The sequence below is a fragment of the Ursus maritimus genome, unplaced genomic scaffold (assembly GCF_017311325.1).
Source record: "Ursus maritimus isolate PB19 unplaced genomic scaffold, ASM1731132v1 scaffold_21, whole genome shotgun sequence".
NCBI lineage: Eukaryota > Metazoa > Chordata > Mammalia > Carnivora > Ursidae > Ursus > Ursus maritimus.
The window spans coordinates 51139614-51155836 of NW_024424564.1; the positions used below are offsets into that span (position 1 = coordinate 51139614).

General features: G+C 60.0%; 1 protein-coding gene across 2 annotated transcripts in view; it reads right to left on the minus strand.

The window, feature by feature from the left end:
• SCUBE1 (signal peptide, CUB domain and EGF like domain containing 1) overlaps positions 1-16223 on the minus strand; it is a 136574-nt gene that overhangs the window by 30494 nt on the left and 89857 nt on the right. For both annotated transcript variants that reach the window (XM_040637675.1, XM_040637674.1), the window contains one exon: positions 5552-5668. In XM_040637675.1, coding sequence (XP_040493609.1) covers positions 5552-5668 — 117 coding nt within the window. The remainder of the gene's footprint in view (positions 1-5551; positions 5669-16223) is intronic.

Genomic DNA, 16223 nt, shown 5'->3' on the forward strand with positions numbered 1-16223 from the left:
TGGCAGACGGTGTCGTCAGAGACCTTGTCCCTGACGTGTGTCTTCTGACTCCACAGCTCCTCTTGGGCCCCGACCCCAAGGCTCCCCATGCTGACATGACCCAGCACGTCGTAGCAGAGCTTTCAGAGTGGGGTTCTCACCCTGATTTGGAGGGGGCAAAAGGGAGTGAAGGAAACCAGAAAGGACCTCTCCGAGTTGGCCAACAACCACATCTCAGCAGAGCTGCTGACTCGGACTGTCACCCTCGCTGAGCCTCTCCTGAGTGTGAGGACCCAGGCATCCTGTCTTGTGTAAGGATGTGCAAGGTCTCCCTGTCCCCTTTGTGCTGAGCCCCACGGAGGGGTCTCTGTCCCCTCCCAGCAACTCCAAATCCCACTGGCGCCTCACTTCTTTTTCCTCAAACCAAACAAGCTAGACCTGACACCTGCAGCAAAGTCCTAAAGCGGTGTTCCCACAGAATGTTCCCCAACAACAAAAACCCCAGGTGTGTGGTCCCGAGCAAGGCTGAGACGCCCCCGTGGGAGGTTCTCAGAGCCTCGGGGGCCGGGGGGAGCCTGGCATAGCACAGGGCCACAGCAAGTCTGGCAGGGCCGGACCCCAGAGCGGCTTTCCTGGGGAGCCCCTGCGGGACCAGACTTTGAGGGGTGCATCTCTTTGCCCCTGGCTGCCCTCCTCCCACCCCAGGCACCTCTACCCCAAACACCCATTCTGTGTGCACGTTCTGGTAACTTGGGCACCAGGAAGGTGGCCAAGGAGGGGAACCTAAGGTGGTCCCCACTAAGGGAGGCCTGCGGGTCACCAGACCTGGCCCCGACTCCTGGCTGTGCCACCGCCTGGGTGACTTCACCCCTCTGAATACAGTAGGTGCTCTATGTGTGCACACCGAGATGGTCACTAAAAACAATGATTTCTCAGGTCTGGGAACTCTGCACACGTGTGTGTTCCAGGAACAAAAATGCCTAAGGGTGAGCCCAGGCCCCACAGACCTTCTAGTGCTCACTATACCTACTGGGCACCACCTCATGCTGGTGACCAGGCCAAGCCCTTTCTGGCAAAGTCTTGTGTGATCTTCAAAACAACAGGGGGACCAGATCCCCCATTCAACAGAGGGGATCACAGCTACTTGCAGCAGCCGGATTGGGACCCAGCTCCAGCTGTTTCCAGAGACAGGACTTCTCCAGAGCACAGTGCTGGCCCCGCAGCCTCCAGAGAAAGCAGATATTATGTTCAGTTGAGGGCCCGTCCCAGGCAGAGGCTTGGGGATCTCTGTCGTCCTCTCCCCCTGGGGATTATAGGAAGACGGGGAAATTTCTAGCTAACAGCCTCTGGCAGGAGAATGGAGACCTGCCTCAGCTCTGTTCCGGCCAGCTGTGTGATCCTTGGACAGGGAAAGGCACTTCTCTGAGCCTCAGGTTCCCCATCTGTGAACTGGGCTGGGGCAGGTGCCTCTCACAGACTAAATGTGCAGAGGGGGTCTGCCTCCTCAGGAATGCCTCAGGCCTTCTGGAACCCCCGATCCCATCCCCATCCCCATCTGGGCCTGTCAGCGGAGGGGCTGTCATGGCAACCAGACAGGCCACGGGAGGAATGTTTGCTTGAGGCCAGGCTGGTGTGGCGGCTGCCCGGGGGTCAGAGTGGGGGAAGCACCCCCAGCTCTAGCCAGGGTACAGTCACACAGCTCCTGGACCTTCATTCTGATGGGACCCTGGGGTGCAACCTCTGCCCCCCTCTCCCCTTCCAGCCCTTCTACGGCTCCCATCTTTCCTCCTGTTCTCATGCTGCCCGCAACCCCCAGGCAGGACAGCAGCCCCCTACCTGTTTACAAGTCTTCTGTGGCCCCCGGTCATCCGAGGATAAAGGGCCAGCTCCTTATTGTAGGCCCTTCCCTGGGCATCCTGGGCCTGGATGTCCTGCCCTGCTCTTTCTGCATGCTTGGCTTCTGCCTTGGCAGCCCAGACTCCGGCTGCCCCACCCTGTGCAGCCCCCCCACGGCCTGCCCCCGGAAACAGCTGCCTGCCTGGGAAGCCTTCCCTGACGTTCCCTCCAGAGTGGGCTGTCCCCTGTCATGGACACCGATGGGGGAGCTGGCTCCCGTCTGCAGCCCCTGGGCCCAGCATGCAGCCTGCACAGAGAGACTCCCCAGCAGCATTTGCTGAGTGGATGAAGAATGAAGGAGCTGGAGTGGTTGAAAGAAGGGTTGGGTCTTGGGCTACCAAGGAGAACCTTCCAGATGCATCAGCCAGTCAGTATTCAAGCATCAGGGGGCATTGGGGGGGGTGTGTGAGCCGAAGGAACACAGAGTAGGACAACTGTTCCTGCTCTCCTCTGCCCTTCCCACCGAGGGGCTCAGCCTGGCAACCCACGGGCCATGTGCAGGGCTTCCGGGTGGGAGTGGGCTGGCGTCACCCAGAGCAGCCTTGTGGGGAGGGCGCGCTGCTGGGCTGGGCTGCTGGGTAGAGGGCAGGTGAGGGAGGAGAGGAAACAGGTGGTAGGTGGGAGTTCTCCCAGACTGTTTTGGAAGGTGCTGGGTGGAGGGGGCACTGTCTCTGAGGAAATCCAGGCTCCAACTCTGGAGTCGAGGTCCCAGACCTCCCTCCTCTCAGAAGGGCCAATCAGCAAGGTGCCCCCTTCCCAATATCAAGCCGGTGCAGCTCAGAACAGGGAGCCTTGAGGCTGGACCCCTGCACTGTCCATACTCTTGAAACAAAGCTTGGGACAAATCCTGACTGCACCACAGCCCCCATGTTTCAGACAGAATAACCCCCCTTTCCCATGCCTGTCTCTACCTGCCCATGTGACCCCTGTGTGCTCAGGCCTTTCAGCTCTGGATTTTCCAGGACCTCTGTTACCTTCACCCTCCAGCCATTGGTCTCGCTTCACAATGGCTTTTGGCTTCCAGAATACACTGAACCTTTGAAATCACTCCTTTGATATCCCCTTCTGGGCCCTTGCCAGGACCAGGGCGTGCACACCCACTGAGGAGCCGAAGCCTCGGGGCCCGGAATTCCCAGCTGGGCTTGTCCTGCCAAGTGCCCGCGCCCTGACCTGCACTTCTCCCATTGGACCCAGGGAGCTCGGGCTGTGCACGTGAGGCTCTAAGATGCCAAACCCGGGGTCTGGAGGTTAGCCTTCATTTTCCAGTGTCCCCTGATTCGAGGACGTTACGCAGTTTTTGACCAGTCCCACAATCCTTAAATTCTAACTCCGAGGACAAGGACTGCTCATCTCTACACCACAGCCAGTGCCTGGTTCAAGCCATGTCGTCTCCAGCCTGGGTGATGACAGCAGCCACCTCACTGCTCTTCCAGCCCCTGCCCAGAGAACCCCGTCCAAGCCGTGCTGAGGGACCGGCTCAAAACGGAAACCCGAGTCTGTGCTTTCCCTGCCTGGGAGTGTCTGGGGGGCTCGCCAAAGCTTGGAAGGATGAAGGGCCGCGCCCTCCCCAGCACACAGGCCCCGCATCATCTGGCCCGGCCTGCCCCACATCTCACACACCTGGGCACACTGGATGCCTTTGGGTCCTTGCACCCCGGGCCTCTGCACTGCAGCCACGGTGCTGCTGGAAAGGCCACCCCGATAAATGCCTCTCCCCGCGCCCTCCCCGCCCCGGCACCGGGCAGGCTCTGGTCCTCGCTTTTCTCCTGGGCTATAGGTCTCCATCCAGCACCAGGCAGTCAGTAATACACGGTCATCTCAGTGATTTTAAAAACTGAAAAACTGTCTTCTGCATCTGAGAGAAGATCCCCAGGGACAAGGAAGGTCTGCTTCATTCACCTGTCTCCCCAGCCCCCGCGCATGGGAGGAGCCCCAAAATCCCATCTGGTATACGAGTGAATGAGAGGACCTCCTGTCTGCAGGGCAGCGGGAGGGAGGGGGTCCGGCCAAAGGCAAGGGGCTGAGCAGGCGCAGCCCTGGTTTAAGGGCCAGAGTGGTTCAGGAGGAGCCACAGGAAGCAGGGTGGGGGGCGTGGTGGGGTGGGCCTCTGGCTGTGGGGAACTCCCCTCAGCACCTCCCCTCCCCCAGACACGAGGTGGAGGTGGGGCGGGGACAGGTTCCCCTCAGGCCACCGAAGGCTGGACAGGGGCAGCAGAGCCCCCCACAAGTGCTCTGCTTGGGCATGGCTGCGGGTGCAGAGAGGTTGGCTTCTGGCGCCAGTTCCCGGCCTCACATCAGGAACTGAGCCATGCCCGCCCTGCGGTCCCGGGCCCGAGAGGGAGGCAGCATGGCCTGATTTACCCTCCTCTGCCCCAGCTCCGAGGGCACGGGGCCAGGCCTGCTGCGTCGCTGCTGGCTGTGGCCGATGGCTGGGACCGCAGGGAGCCCACGTGTGGCAGCTCAGCTCTGAGTGGGCTGAGCAGGGGCTACAGAAGGGCTTTATTTTCAAATAAACAGGTGGAAGGACTGTTATTTCTGTCAATAATCCCTAGTTTCTTCCCAGCAGAGCAGCGAGGAAGGAGAAGTCATATGCTATCTATTTTTAAAGGCTTAAAAAAAGCCCCCTCGGACTATTTAAAACCACCGGAAGCCTCCGCTGTCCGTACCTTCACCCACTGGACTTGGGAAGTTCAAGCTCCCCTGCCCTTCCGCTCACGGCCCTTCAGCCTGGCCTGCTCCCTGGCGAGGTGGGAGGCAGAGGCCCTGCGGCTGTGGGGATATGAAGGGCCAGCCTGGAGCCGAGCAGGCGGTGCCGAGGGGCTGCGCCTCCTTCCCTTACAGGGGAGGGGGCTCCAGTGGTCCCCCTCTACTCCTTGCCTAAGGGCTATAGCTGTTTAGGGCTCCTTTGAGGGGGCTGCAGGGCGGCCCCTTCAGTCTCCAGAGCCCTGCCAGCTCTCACTTCCCTGCTCCCCTCACTTTTTGTTTCCAGAGGGACCCCTAACACCCTCAAGCACCCCCTGAGGCACTCAGGAACTCTGTGGGGTGAGTTGGGGAACAAGTGGGAACAGAGCAATCTCTACCTGCTCTCACTTCCAGGGGCTGGGAGACTGGCCCATTCCTGAGAGATTCTCCCAACCTCCTAGAGCCTCATTTCTAATTGCAGATGGAGGTCCTTCTGCCTCCCCAGTCCCTTGCTGAGAGCCCCCACAATGTCACTCCTCCAGCGACAAGGACACACAGCATCCTCATTTTCCTCATGGTGGCAAGACGACAATCCCATCCCGGTACAAGGAGACCTGTCCTTCCCAAACGTCCCTGGGTCTTGCTGTTGCCTCGGCTCTGCCAGATGCTACCATGAAGGTGAGGATGAAGAGAGGGCCACCCTGCCCCCGGCCCCCCAACCCCCAGGGCCATGATGAGTCACTGTGGGCCCAGGAGGTCCTGCAGGAAAGACATCCTTAGCCTAGCCAGCAGCCCTTTCCTTGGACAGCAGGACCCTATCAACGCAGCGTTCCCTTGAGCCCTGCTGGGGAGCCCTGGTGCTGACCCTCCCCCTTGTTGGCCTCTCCAGCAGAAGTGCCAGAGACTGCAGACCCCTGCTGTCACAGGCAGCCACAGCCACGCACCCAGTGCGAGCGTGCAGCCCCCGGCCCTGCCTGAGTGGCTCTGCGCTGACCTTTACACGTCTTCCCGTCGGGCTGCAGCGTGAATCCCACTGGGCAGCTGCACCGCACACCAGTGGCCGTGTCCCTGCAGGTCCGGTCACAGCCTCCGTTGTTTACCGCACAGGTCTCTGGGGGGAGGTGGGGGGAAAGAGACAGAGATGCTCAGTCTCCTCCGACGGAAGCCACTGCCTGTCTCCATCCATGGGGGGACCACCTGAGACAGGAGACCTGAATTTGAGTTCTGGCTGATCCCCTCTAGCTGTGGGCTTCCCTGAGCCTCAGGATCCCCGTCTGTAAAACGGGAGAATGGCACCATTCCTGTGGGGCTGCTGGTGAGGACCCACCGTGATGATGATGATGATGATGATGATGATGATGATGATGGATGGGTAAACGTCTGCACGCTAGAGGGCTCTGCTCGTGTAAAGGTCAACGCCAAAAACAGGTCAATGCTGCTGAGATCAGCCTGGCTGGTATTTAACTGCCCAGGGCCAGATTCCTAAACCCTTGTCCTGCCCGGACTTGGACTCCAAACCCAGACTCGCGGTCCCTGGGGCTCCCCAACTGGTCTCAGCGTGGACTGGCTTGTGGCCCTGGCCGTGGAGTTTCCTGGGGGGGGGGGTCCCTGAGCCCACACACCATCCATCACCTTGATGAGGCACTCAGCTCAACATCTGTTCTCACTGAGCCATAAGCTAAAGGCGTCTGGTTTTTGTCCACTTGAAGCTGGTCCAGTGTTTTTTTCCCTTTGCAAATTCAAAGGGCCTGGAACGGCTGGGGCAGAGCCTAGGTCACCGAACCCTTCATGTGGTGAGAATGATCCTCCCCAGGCCTGGAGAAGGGGCTGGCAGAGCTGGGTCACCGGGGCGCAGGTGGCCCGCACACAGAGGAGCCCGGTCCTGGGCCTCCGAGCCTGAAAAAACCTGCTTTGATCTTGTGGGAGCTGTGCCTGAGCGGGCTTCCCTCTTCTCTTCGATGCTGGGAACTGAAGAGCCAAGGGCCCCATCTTTTATAACCGGAAACCCTTTGCCTGCCTACCTTGGCTTCCTCTGGGCATCTGGCCCTATGGGCCTTTTCCCTGAAGGCTCCCCCTAACTGGTCTATTCCGTCTGTCCTTCTGTGGTGTCTGCATTCCCACAGGAATACACTGAATACATACCCCGGTAGCCAGGAGTCCCTGCTGCTAATTATACCAAATTCACGATGCCTTTCCTTTGAACTTCAATTTGTGTGTGCAAGTGTGTGTGGGGGGGGCAGGGCAGGGAGAGGAGGAAATCTGGCTTTCCCTTGTGTGTGTGCAAGTGTGTGTGTGGGGGGCAGGGCAGGGAGAGGAGGAAATCTGGCTTTCCCTTGTGTGTGTGCAAGTGTGTGTGTGGGGGGGGCAGGGCAGGGAGAGGAGGAAATCTGGCTTTCCCTTGTGTGTGTGCAAGTGTGCGTGTGGGGGGGGCAGGGGAGGGAGAGGAGGAAAGCTGGCTTTCCCTTGTGCGTGTGCAAGTGTGTGTGCGGGGGGCAGGGCAGGGCGAGGAGGAAATCTGGCTTTCCCTTGTGTGTGTGCAAGTGTGTGGGGGGGGCAGGGCAGGGAGAGGAGGAAATCTGGCTTTCCCTTGTGTGTGTGCAAGTGTGGGGGGGCAGGGCAGGGAGAGGAGGAAATCTGGCTTTCCCTTGTGTGTGTGCGAGTGTGCATCTCTGTGATCCTGCGGGGTGGGGGGAAGGCATAGCAGGTGTCATGCCGAACGTCCTGCACACAGGGACTATGGGTGGCAGAGGGCCACCGGCCCTTCTTCTTGAGGCTAATAACCTCACCGTGATAGGACGAGCTGTAACTACTACTGAAAGGCGAGTCTCCCTGCCCCTGACTCTTCCAGGCCTTTCTGTGTGTCTCCACGAATCTCAGGCCTCCAGCTGGGGGTGGGCTGTCTGAGCCTTCCTGCCTGTGTGTGTGCTGGCCCAGTGGTGGGGAGGCCTCCCGCCTGCTCGTGTCCCCATGCCCAGCTCAAAGACCACCTCCACGAGGAGCCTCCCAAGTTCCAGGCATGGAAAGAAGGCCACCTCCCTTCCCTGCACTAGGCTGGCCTTTGTTAGAGGGGGCCGTGCTCTGACTGGTGTATGGCCCACTCAGGCCCTCTTGTCTCCGCACCCGTCTGTTTATTGGGGCAGTGGAGGTGGGCAGGCCAGGGTGTGAGCTTTGGCCCTGTCACTCACTGAATGACCCAGGCAGGCTACCCCTCAGGTTGGACCTCAGCACCCACACCTGGCAGGTGAGGACGACCAACCTTCCCTCCCGGGCCTGAGGTGAGAATCAAAAGAACTCCCCACTTGAAGTGCTTAGTCTGGGTCCTGGCATGTAGTAGTTGCTTCACAAATGGTAGTTTCCCCTTCTGGGGTTCTAACCAGAGAGGAAATCCCGCCTCCCAGCCCCAAATCAAAGAGCCAATGCAGGCCCCAGGTGCTTTTTCAGCCTTTCATGTGGGAGAGCCCCTCTCTGGAGAGGGGCCGGAGGGCCTGCCTGCTCTCCAGGTGCAGGTAATTAAGGCTCAGGCCCTGGAGAACTGGGGCTGGGGCACAGTCGTGACCTCACTTGGTGACAGTGATGGTGACCGGGCCTCTCTGTGGTAATGGAGGTGGGGTGCGGCGTGGGGGCTGTGTCCCTGAGAAATGGACCTAGCCAAACGGGCTCCTGTCGGCCCTTCACATCTCCGAAGGTCCCGGTGGGACTTGGAATCTTGGCCTTCCAGAGCTGAGGGGCTTGGCACCCACTGGGCAGGTGGAGGCCAGGAAGGGGCTGCGGTCAGCATGGAGAGTCACCTACTCTCTAGCCTCTCCCCTGCATTGTGCCACTTTTAATCTATGTTGCCCTAAACGATGTGTGGTGCCTAAACATTAGGTACTGTGTGAGGGTCTCTGGGCCCCCAGAGAAGGCCCCCTGGGCTGTTCTAGGTGCCGACCCCTTCATCCCACAGCACTTGGTTATGGCGGGTCACCTGCTCCAGTCCCAACTCAGCCTTCCAAGCCTCATGTCCCCTAGCCTCTTAGCAGCTCTGTGAGGTGGCTCCTGCCACTTCCATCTCCCTGGCAAGGAATCTCCCCAGGACTGATTCCAATTCCAACCCACCTGACAGCCTGAAATCTCCAGCCCCAGCCCCAGGACCCCACAGCGCCAGCAGGAACTACACTCTCCATACTCCGCCCTGATGGCTCCTGTTCCAGCGCTCCCCGCCTCTGAGCTTGCTGCCCCCATCCATCCCCTTGCCTGGGGCCCCCAGGCCTAGTCTTGCTACTTCTTTAGTATCCGATGCCAGGCCCTGTGCTGGGCAGGGGAGGGGGGCAGTGGAGTGAGCAACCAGCAACCAGCCTGTCCTCTATGCTGCCCGGGACACTGCACCTGCCAGGCCCCCAGCGTCCCCTCTACAGCACAGGGTTGGTGGCTGTGTCATTCTGAGGTTAGCAGATGTACACAGCACAATACGATACACGGAAAGGAGGATGACAAAGTCTACCCAGTTCTTTGGGCTCAGGTGGGGGTCGGGGACCGACGTCTATAGTTACAGGATGGGCCGGCCTGGGTGGCACTGAGAGCTTTGTCCCAGGGAGTTTCCAAGCAGAGGCTGCTGGGAGCTGCTGAGGGAGCTCTTGGCCTTGGATGGTGATCAGCCTTGGTCCCTCCCCCTGGACCGCTCTCTCTGACTGCCTCAAAAGGTAGCCTCGCCTCTCTGTTTCCCAAGACTAGAGGCCACCCGGGTCTGGTACTGGGCCACCACTGTCTCAGGTGCAGAAACCAGACAGCCTGTCCTCTCCTTTGACTGTGGGATCACCTGAATGCAAACAGCAAAGATGAGCTGGAGACTGCAGTGGTATGGTCCCTGGCACTCGGGTGGGGGATGCAAACGGGGTCCTGCGGGCTGCCTGTGAGGCCACACCCCATCCAGAAGCACACGCTGCCAAGGGAGGCTGGAGTCCAGGTGCCAGGCCTTCAGGGCTGTGAGGGGGAAGAGGGCAAAGCCAAACCCGGAGTGCTGTCCCAGGGAGCTGAAGATTTTCCTTTTGGACTCTGTGAGCCCTCTAGTCTCTCTAAGAGAGCTACTGGGTCTTTCTAAAGCCTCTCTTCACCCCCTGGAGTGAAAGGGGAACAAAACCCCACGGGGCACTACCCTCTACAGCCCACAAAGGATCTTCTCATCCACTGGCCTCACAGCAGCCCCAGAAGTTGGCTTCTTTTGCAGGCAGAGAAACTGAGGCTCAGGGAAGTTAAAGAACTTGTCCAGGCAGGATTAGCTGCCTATTGTGAGACCCCGTGCAAAATAAAAACGAAGGGCCCTTGCTCAAAAATTAAAAATTTCAAGACAGAGACAACCAAACACTCAACCAATTGGGGGCCCTTCTGAGGGCAGGGCCTGGGGCAAGTGTACGGGTGACCCGCCTGTGAAGCCAGCCCCGTGTCTCAGGCCCCTCAGGTATTTAGAGAAGCCAGTATTTGAACCCAAGGTCGTGGGACTCCAGACGGAGGAGTGAGCCAGACCAGGTCAGAGAGCCAGGTCTTTGTCGGGGGTCCTTGAACGGCTCACAGTGGGGCAGCAGAGATGGGCACTCACGGTGCCTGGCCTCCTGGCCCAGCAAGGGGGGAGAACTCTTACCCCCATGCGGCCAGGCTGAAGGTGGGGGAGGCTGGGCATGAGGTGGGGGTTAAAGCGGGAAGGGGCCTGGGAGTAAACCCCTTTTTAGCAGGTGGAAAAACCCTAGATGTGTCACCAGGCCAGTCTTTGGTCTTTCCCCTGGGGCATTCNTGCTTTGGGCCAGGCCCTGCCAGGGGCACTGAACACAGAGGCAGAGCAGATGTGAGCAGGGGAGGACAGTCCTGACTTGGACAGCGGGCTGCTCTTTGAGTTGGTGCTGCCTGTTTGCTCTGCCCTAGGTCCGGGGCAAGGTCTGGCAAGGCCTCTGAAGGACAGTCTCAGTCACAGCACAGGGGCTAAGACATGAGGTGTGGTGTCAGAAAATGGGGTTGCACACCTGGCCCTGGGACGTCAGGCAAGCCCCTCCACCCCTCCAGTCTGAGCTTCCTGACATGCGATGCAGAGCTCGTGCAAGGCCCAGACCAGTGTGGACATCACAGTGCTTTGTGAATTGTCACAACAGTGACCACATGCTCACTCTCGAGCCTCTGCACCGAGAGACTCAGCACCCAATCGGCTGCTGACTCATCCGAGCTCCTGCTCTGTGTGGGGCAGGTGTGCCTCCGAGAGTCCCTGGTGCTCTGGAGATCTCAGCTAAGTGGGGCAGCAGATGGGCTCACTGCTCTAACCACCAGTTTGGGAAAGACTCCTTGGTGCTGGGTCGCTGAGAGATAGGAGCTGAGCTAGAGATGGGTCTGACACGGTTAACGGTTTATCAGGGGAGACAGAACAGGGCCCGGACTCTGCCTTTCTCACAGGAGTCTGGGCCCCCCTCCCCCGGCTCACCCCATCACATCCAAGCACAGCCTCCACAGATGGCTCCCTTGGCTCAGGCTCGTGCACCCCCTCCAAGTTCTCCTGAGCCCTGCCGGCTCTCCCATGCTTCTGTTCAGGTGGTTGTCTCCCCCAGAGACCACTCACTCCCCAGGAAGAGCTGTGTCAGGGTGACCCCATGCCCAGCACAGGACCCATTTCTGCTGAAAGAACAAGCCTCTGGAGGAGTGAGGTGGGGCCTGGCAGGGGGAGGGCGCCTCCGCAGAACCCGACAGCAGAGCACCTGCGAGTCTAGCTGAGGCAGCCAGCGGCACGGGCACTGGGCGAGGCGGAGGCTCACAGGAGCTGACTGCAGGCGTCCCCTGGCTGAGAGCGCCCTGAGAACTGGACGTGGGTCCAGAAGCCTGATGCCACACTTAGTCCCTGATGTGCTGAGGGACTTTAGGCAAAAGATCCTCCCGTCTCTGGGCTGTGGCCTTCTCCCTGTGGTGTGACTGGGAATCCCAGGCTTGTCTACGGTGCAGGTGTCAGGCCGCACCCCAGAGGCTCTGATCTGGTGGCTGGGGTGTGAGCCGTGTGACCCACAGACACCCTGTCAGCCCGGACATCTGCCCCGTCCCTTGAAGGCCTCACCCTGGCGAGGGAACAGCCCAGAGCTCTTGCTGCAATCTGTCTAGGCCTCGGTCAGGGCTGGCCCACCTGCCCTTCTGCCACTAAGATCAACTGAAGCCAATGGGAAGAGGGGTTAGCCACTGGCTCTCCCAGCCCAGTCACAGGGTCTCTGACCTTTGATCTCTCCTCCCTCAGCTGATTCCTGAGCCTTCCATAGCTCCTATCACTTTGGATTAAAAGCCATGCTCCCTGGCAGAGCTCCGCACACTGGTCCGGCTCTCCTTCACTGCCCATCCCTTTGTGCCAGCCCCACTGATCTCTGGGTGGCCCTGTGGCCCGTCACGGGCATTGCCAGCAGGCCGATCTCCCTTACTACCCTGGCACAGTGAGGTTGGTCCTCTTCTCGAAGTCCCTTGGGCAGGTGAGAAGAGTCAGGCCTCAGGCTGATAGCAGAAGCCGCTTCCCCAGCCACTCAGCAGGGAGCGGGGGAGCAGGGCTCATCTCTGGTGTGCCTGTCACCTCTGCTCCTAACCATACCACCTCTCCCCCTCTGCCGGGACCCCCTGCTCTGCCTCGGCTGGCAGACACCCACTCCTGAGAGTGGTCTGCAGAGTGGCTCTTGCCCGTGTGGGGAGATGCACCGTGAGGGCTGGGCACTGGCGGACTCTGCCCTAGGAGCAGCCGGGACTCTGAGTAAAGCTGGGCCCTGGGGGGGCACGCTGGGGAAGGGGGCGCGTGGTGCCAGAGGCAGGGAAGTCGTGGAGGTCAGGACTGAAGCCCCAGTAGGGAAGGGGTCCCAAGCCGGGGTCTGATGGGAAGTGGGAAAGGAGGCCTTGGAAGCCCCGCTGGGCACCCAGCACTGCTCTCAGTCACATCTGAGGCCAGCGGACCCCTTGGCCCATGGTTCTCAAAGGGCTGGCCCGGCCCTGAGGCAGCCTTGGTGGGCTCTGGATTCTGCCCTCATAGCAGGTAAGTGGGTGACTATGAGACCCACCTGGCCCCTGTGCAGACTCTGGCCCAGCTGTGTGGAAGGAACAGGCCCTCAGGCTCGTACCACCCACCAGCTCCATTTACCTGGGACCTGGCCCTGCTCAGGGCAGTCTGCTGTCAGTGTCAGTGGAACTGTCTTCTGGAGGCACTGGGCAGGCTCATGATTTCAGGGGCAACACCCTCTCACGGGCCTGCCTGGTGGGTGGGATTTCCACACCAGGAGAGGACTCTTCCGGACCTGACGGGACAGTGCCTGGCAGTCTGTAGCAACAGGGGTGGGAACCGAAGGCAGAAAAGAGGCTGACCAGGAGTGAGATAAGCAGACCTTGGGGAAGTTTCTTCAGCCGAGGTTTTATATTAACACAGGTGGCAGGAGCAGAGCCACGGCAGCGAGCCTTTTCCTGGCCTCTGGCTCCTGCCTTTGCTTTGGCTACTAAGGGGAGGGGCGTTGAGAGCAGACAAAGTGGGGCTCGCATGCACCCTCTCGTTTGAGGCCATCCTCAGGAGGGAGGGAGTGGGATCATTATGCCCACTGACTAGAAGGCTCATGAAGGCCCAGTTGGTGACCCTTCCTTGGCACTGTCTTGCCCCTTCCACCACGTGGGATCATGGAGGTTTGGGGGTCAGACCCTTCTCAGAACACCCACCACCAGCAGCTCACTCTCTCTGAGCACTCACAGGCCAGGCACTGTGCGTCACCTGCTCACCCTTCCCTGGAGGGAGTGTGGGGTGGCATGGGAAGAGCAGGACTGTGTGACGCTGGGTCAGCCGCTCATCCCAGAGCCTCAGTCTCCTCATCTGTGACCCAAAGGGCACCCTTGCAAGTTGCTGGGAACATTTCCATGTCCAGGTACACAAAGACTCAGCCCAGAGGCTGCTCAACAGAGGGGAGCCTTGTTCCAGATTCCTGATGGCTGCTGGGATTCAGGGAAAGACAGGTCAGAGGACAGCCTGGGGCCGAGGGAGGCGATGCCCAGCATCCACGCACCCTATCCCCCTTTCTACGCTGTGACTCCTGGGGGCCAGTGAAGCTGGCACATGGATCCTGCCCTCCCTCTCAGAGCTCCGGCCTATAAGCTGGGCAGACCTCATGGAAGGCTCCAGACTGCAGCTGCCTGGCTGGCCTTTGAAAGGCGCTCATCCACCCTGCTGGTTCTTCAGGCCCCCTTTCCCACGGCACCACTACCTCTGACCTGACCAAGGTCAGGCAGGCCCCAGGCTTCTCGCCTCATGGCCGGGGCCCAGCATTCCGAGTGCCCTAGGAAAGTGCCAATGGTCTGGGCAGGAGAAGGTGGAAAGAAGGAATGGAACGTGACTGGGCAGTGCCATGTGCCACATGTAGGCCCGGCGCCCCACAGCAAGCATCTCTTCCGAGCCGCTTCAGAGTAGAGACTGTGGCCCCCTTTTGGCAAGAGAGAAAAGCAAGGCTCAGAGATGTGTGGTATGCCCACCTGGAGATGACGCTAGTCACTACAGAGGTCAGGACAGAGCCCAGGTCTGCCTCCAGAGCCTGGGCCCGGACAACAAACTGGAAGGAATCACCACCAGCAAAACTCCAATCAACGCCTCTAAGAACAAACATATAGTTCTTAAAACAAAGGTACAGCCTGGCTGAGCAACCGGGAACCACCCCAACTTCCTTGGGACACACCCGAAGTCTCGCTGCAGGAAGCCCTGAGCTCTGGCTGCTCCTTGGTCAAGAGTCCACTGCCGGCACCTGGTCTGCAGCCAGCACCGGGCTGCCCTTGGTCGGAGCCACCCAGCCACCCTGGAGGCAAGGGTGGGCCTGAGCAGCGGAGCAAGCCACAAGGGAAGCTGGACCATCGCCTGCCCAGGTGGCTGGGGTGGGGCGGGGTGGGGCGTGGGGGGCTGACTGGGGCTGTTGGTCACTTAGTTTCTGTACACGGGGGGCTCCTCTGAAGAGTGCAGATGAACGAAAGCTTGTAATGGTAAAATAAAGATGCCCTGGACTCTGGGGCGCCTTCCATCCGTGGCTATGGAGTTTAAGCTCCAGACCCTCCTGAGTGTGGCAGGGCATGGAGCCATGTTAACCGGTAGACACATCAGGAAGTGGGCCATTAGGCGGCAGGGGGCACTGGGGTCACATCTGAAAGGGCTTTGGGACCCATTTGGACCAAATCCTGAGGGGCCAAAAAACCTAGGAAAGGGTGAAGGCTGGGGACAGGGTGTTGAGGCCCAGAATGTGGGGGTCAAGTGTGCCCAGCTGCCAGTGGGATGGGGCGGCATGAGGAGCAGTGGGGGGCAGGCCGCTTCCTACCTGTGGGGCTCCCCTTTACTTGCAGCTCCCCGAGGGGGAGAGCTATGTCAGCGGGAAGCTTCGGCGGTGGTGCAGGGCAGGGGCTGGCTGTGTGGGAGCGCAGGCTCTGGGACTAAGTCACAGGGAGGCTCGGGGGGCCCTGCCACAAACCAGGAGGCGTTTGCACAAAGCCTGGGAGCTGGGCCAACCACTGGGAATTGCCCAGGATGCTTCTACAGGCCGCTAGGATTGAGGAAGCACTCGCCCCAGGCACCACTGTCACAGCCGACCCTTGTCACAGTCCCAGAGGCTGGAGAAGCACAAGTTGCTTTTGAGTTCTGACAGGGGAAGGGACTTGCCGGGGCCATCCGAGGGGAGGGAGCAGCAGGGCAGGCCAGGTGTCCCCATGCCTAGTTCACTGGTCCAAGCATGGACTTCCCCAGGGAAGCCACCAACACCCACCTCTGAAGAGCCATGTGACCCTGGCTAACCCCTCACTTCCCCGAGCTACGCCACCTCTGCCAGGGGATGAGGACAGCACTATCTCCTTCAGTCCTTAGGGGCCACCCCACCTGCCCGTCTGACCACATCACTCTCTGTAACACCATTTCTGTGCTCCCTGCCCTCTGTCTCCAGCTGCACGAGCACCCCGAGCCCAAGCCACAGCCATACCACCACGCACTGGCTCCATTCCTTAGGATTCTCTACTGGCTGCTGTGCCTCCAAAAGCCCCGTCTACCTCAAGTTCTGAACCCCAACTGGGCCTGAGCCCACATATCCTGCTCGGTCTCCCAGAGCCCACCACTCATACAGCAGCAGGGACCACACCCCCCCGCCCCCATCTGCAGGCTTCCCAGAGTCTGGGGGAGGGCTTGCCCACACTGAACTGTCTGCAGTGGGGCAGGACACACACGACATGTACCTGTCCACCTACCCTCATTCTGGGGGCTGAGAAAGTGGCGTTTGGAAGTATGCCTTGGGTTAGCTGTGCCCACGGAGGGGACATCTCTTCTGGTTTTTATACTTTATGAGATGAACACATAGGCTGGTTAGAAGCAGATTCAAATTTCATTTGAGGCCCAGAGAGAGAGGAAAGCTGTAAGGCCTCAGGCTCCAAAGGAAGCCAAGGGGCTTATGGGCGAGTGCTCTGGGCCTCTCCTGGGCAGGGGCAGGACTGCTCCCTCCAGCCAGGCTCAGGCCTCAAAAGTGCCAGGGCCCAGGCACTGGGAACCCTGGTTCTGCCCAGACTCATGGGGAGACTGGGGATGAATCACGCCCCTCTAAGCACAGATTCCCTCTGGGCCAGCCAACCCCTGCTCCCTCTTGTCTGACAAGCCCTGCCTAGCACCCTGCCTCCACCCTACACTCCCCCTAGACTAC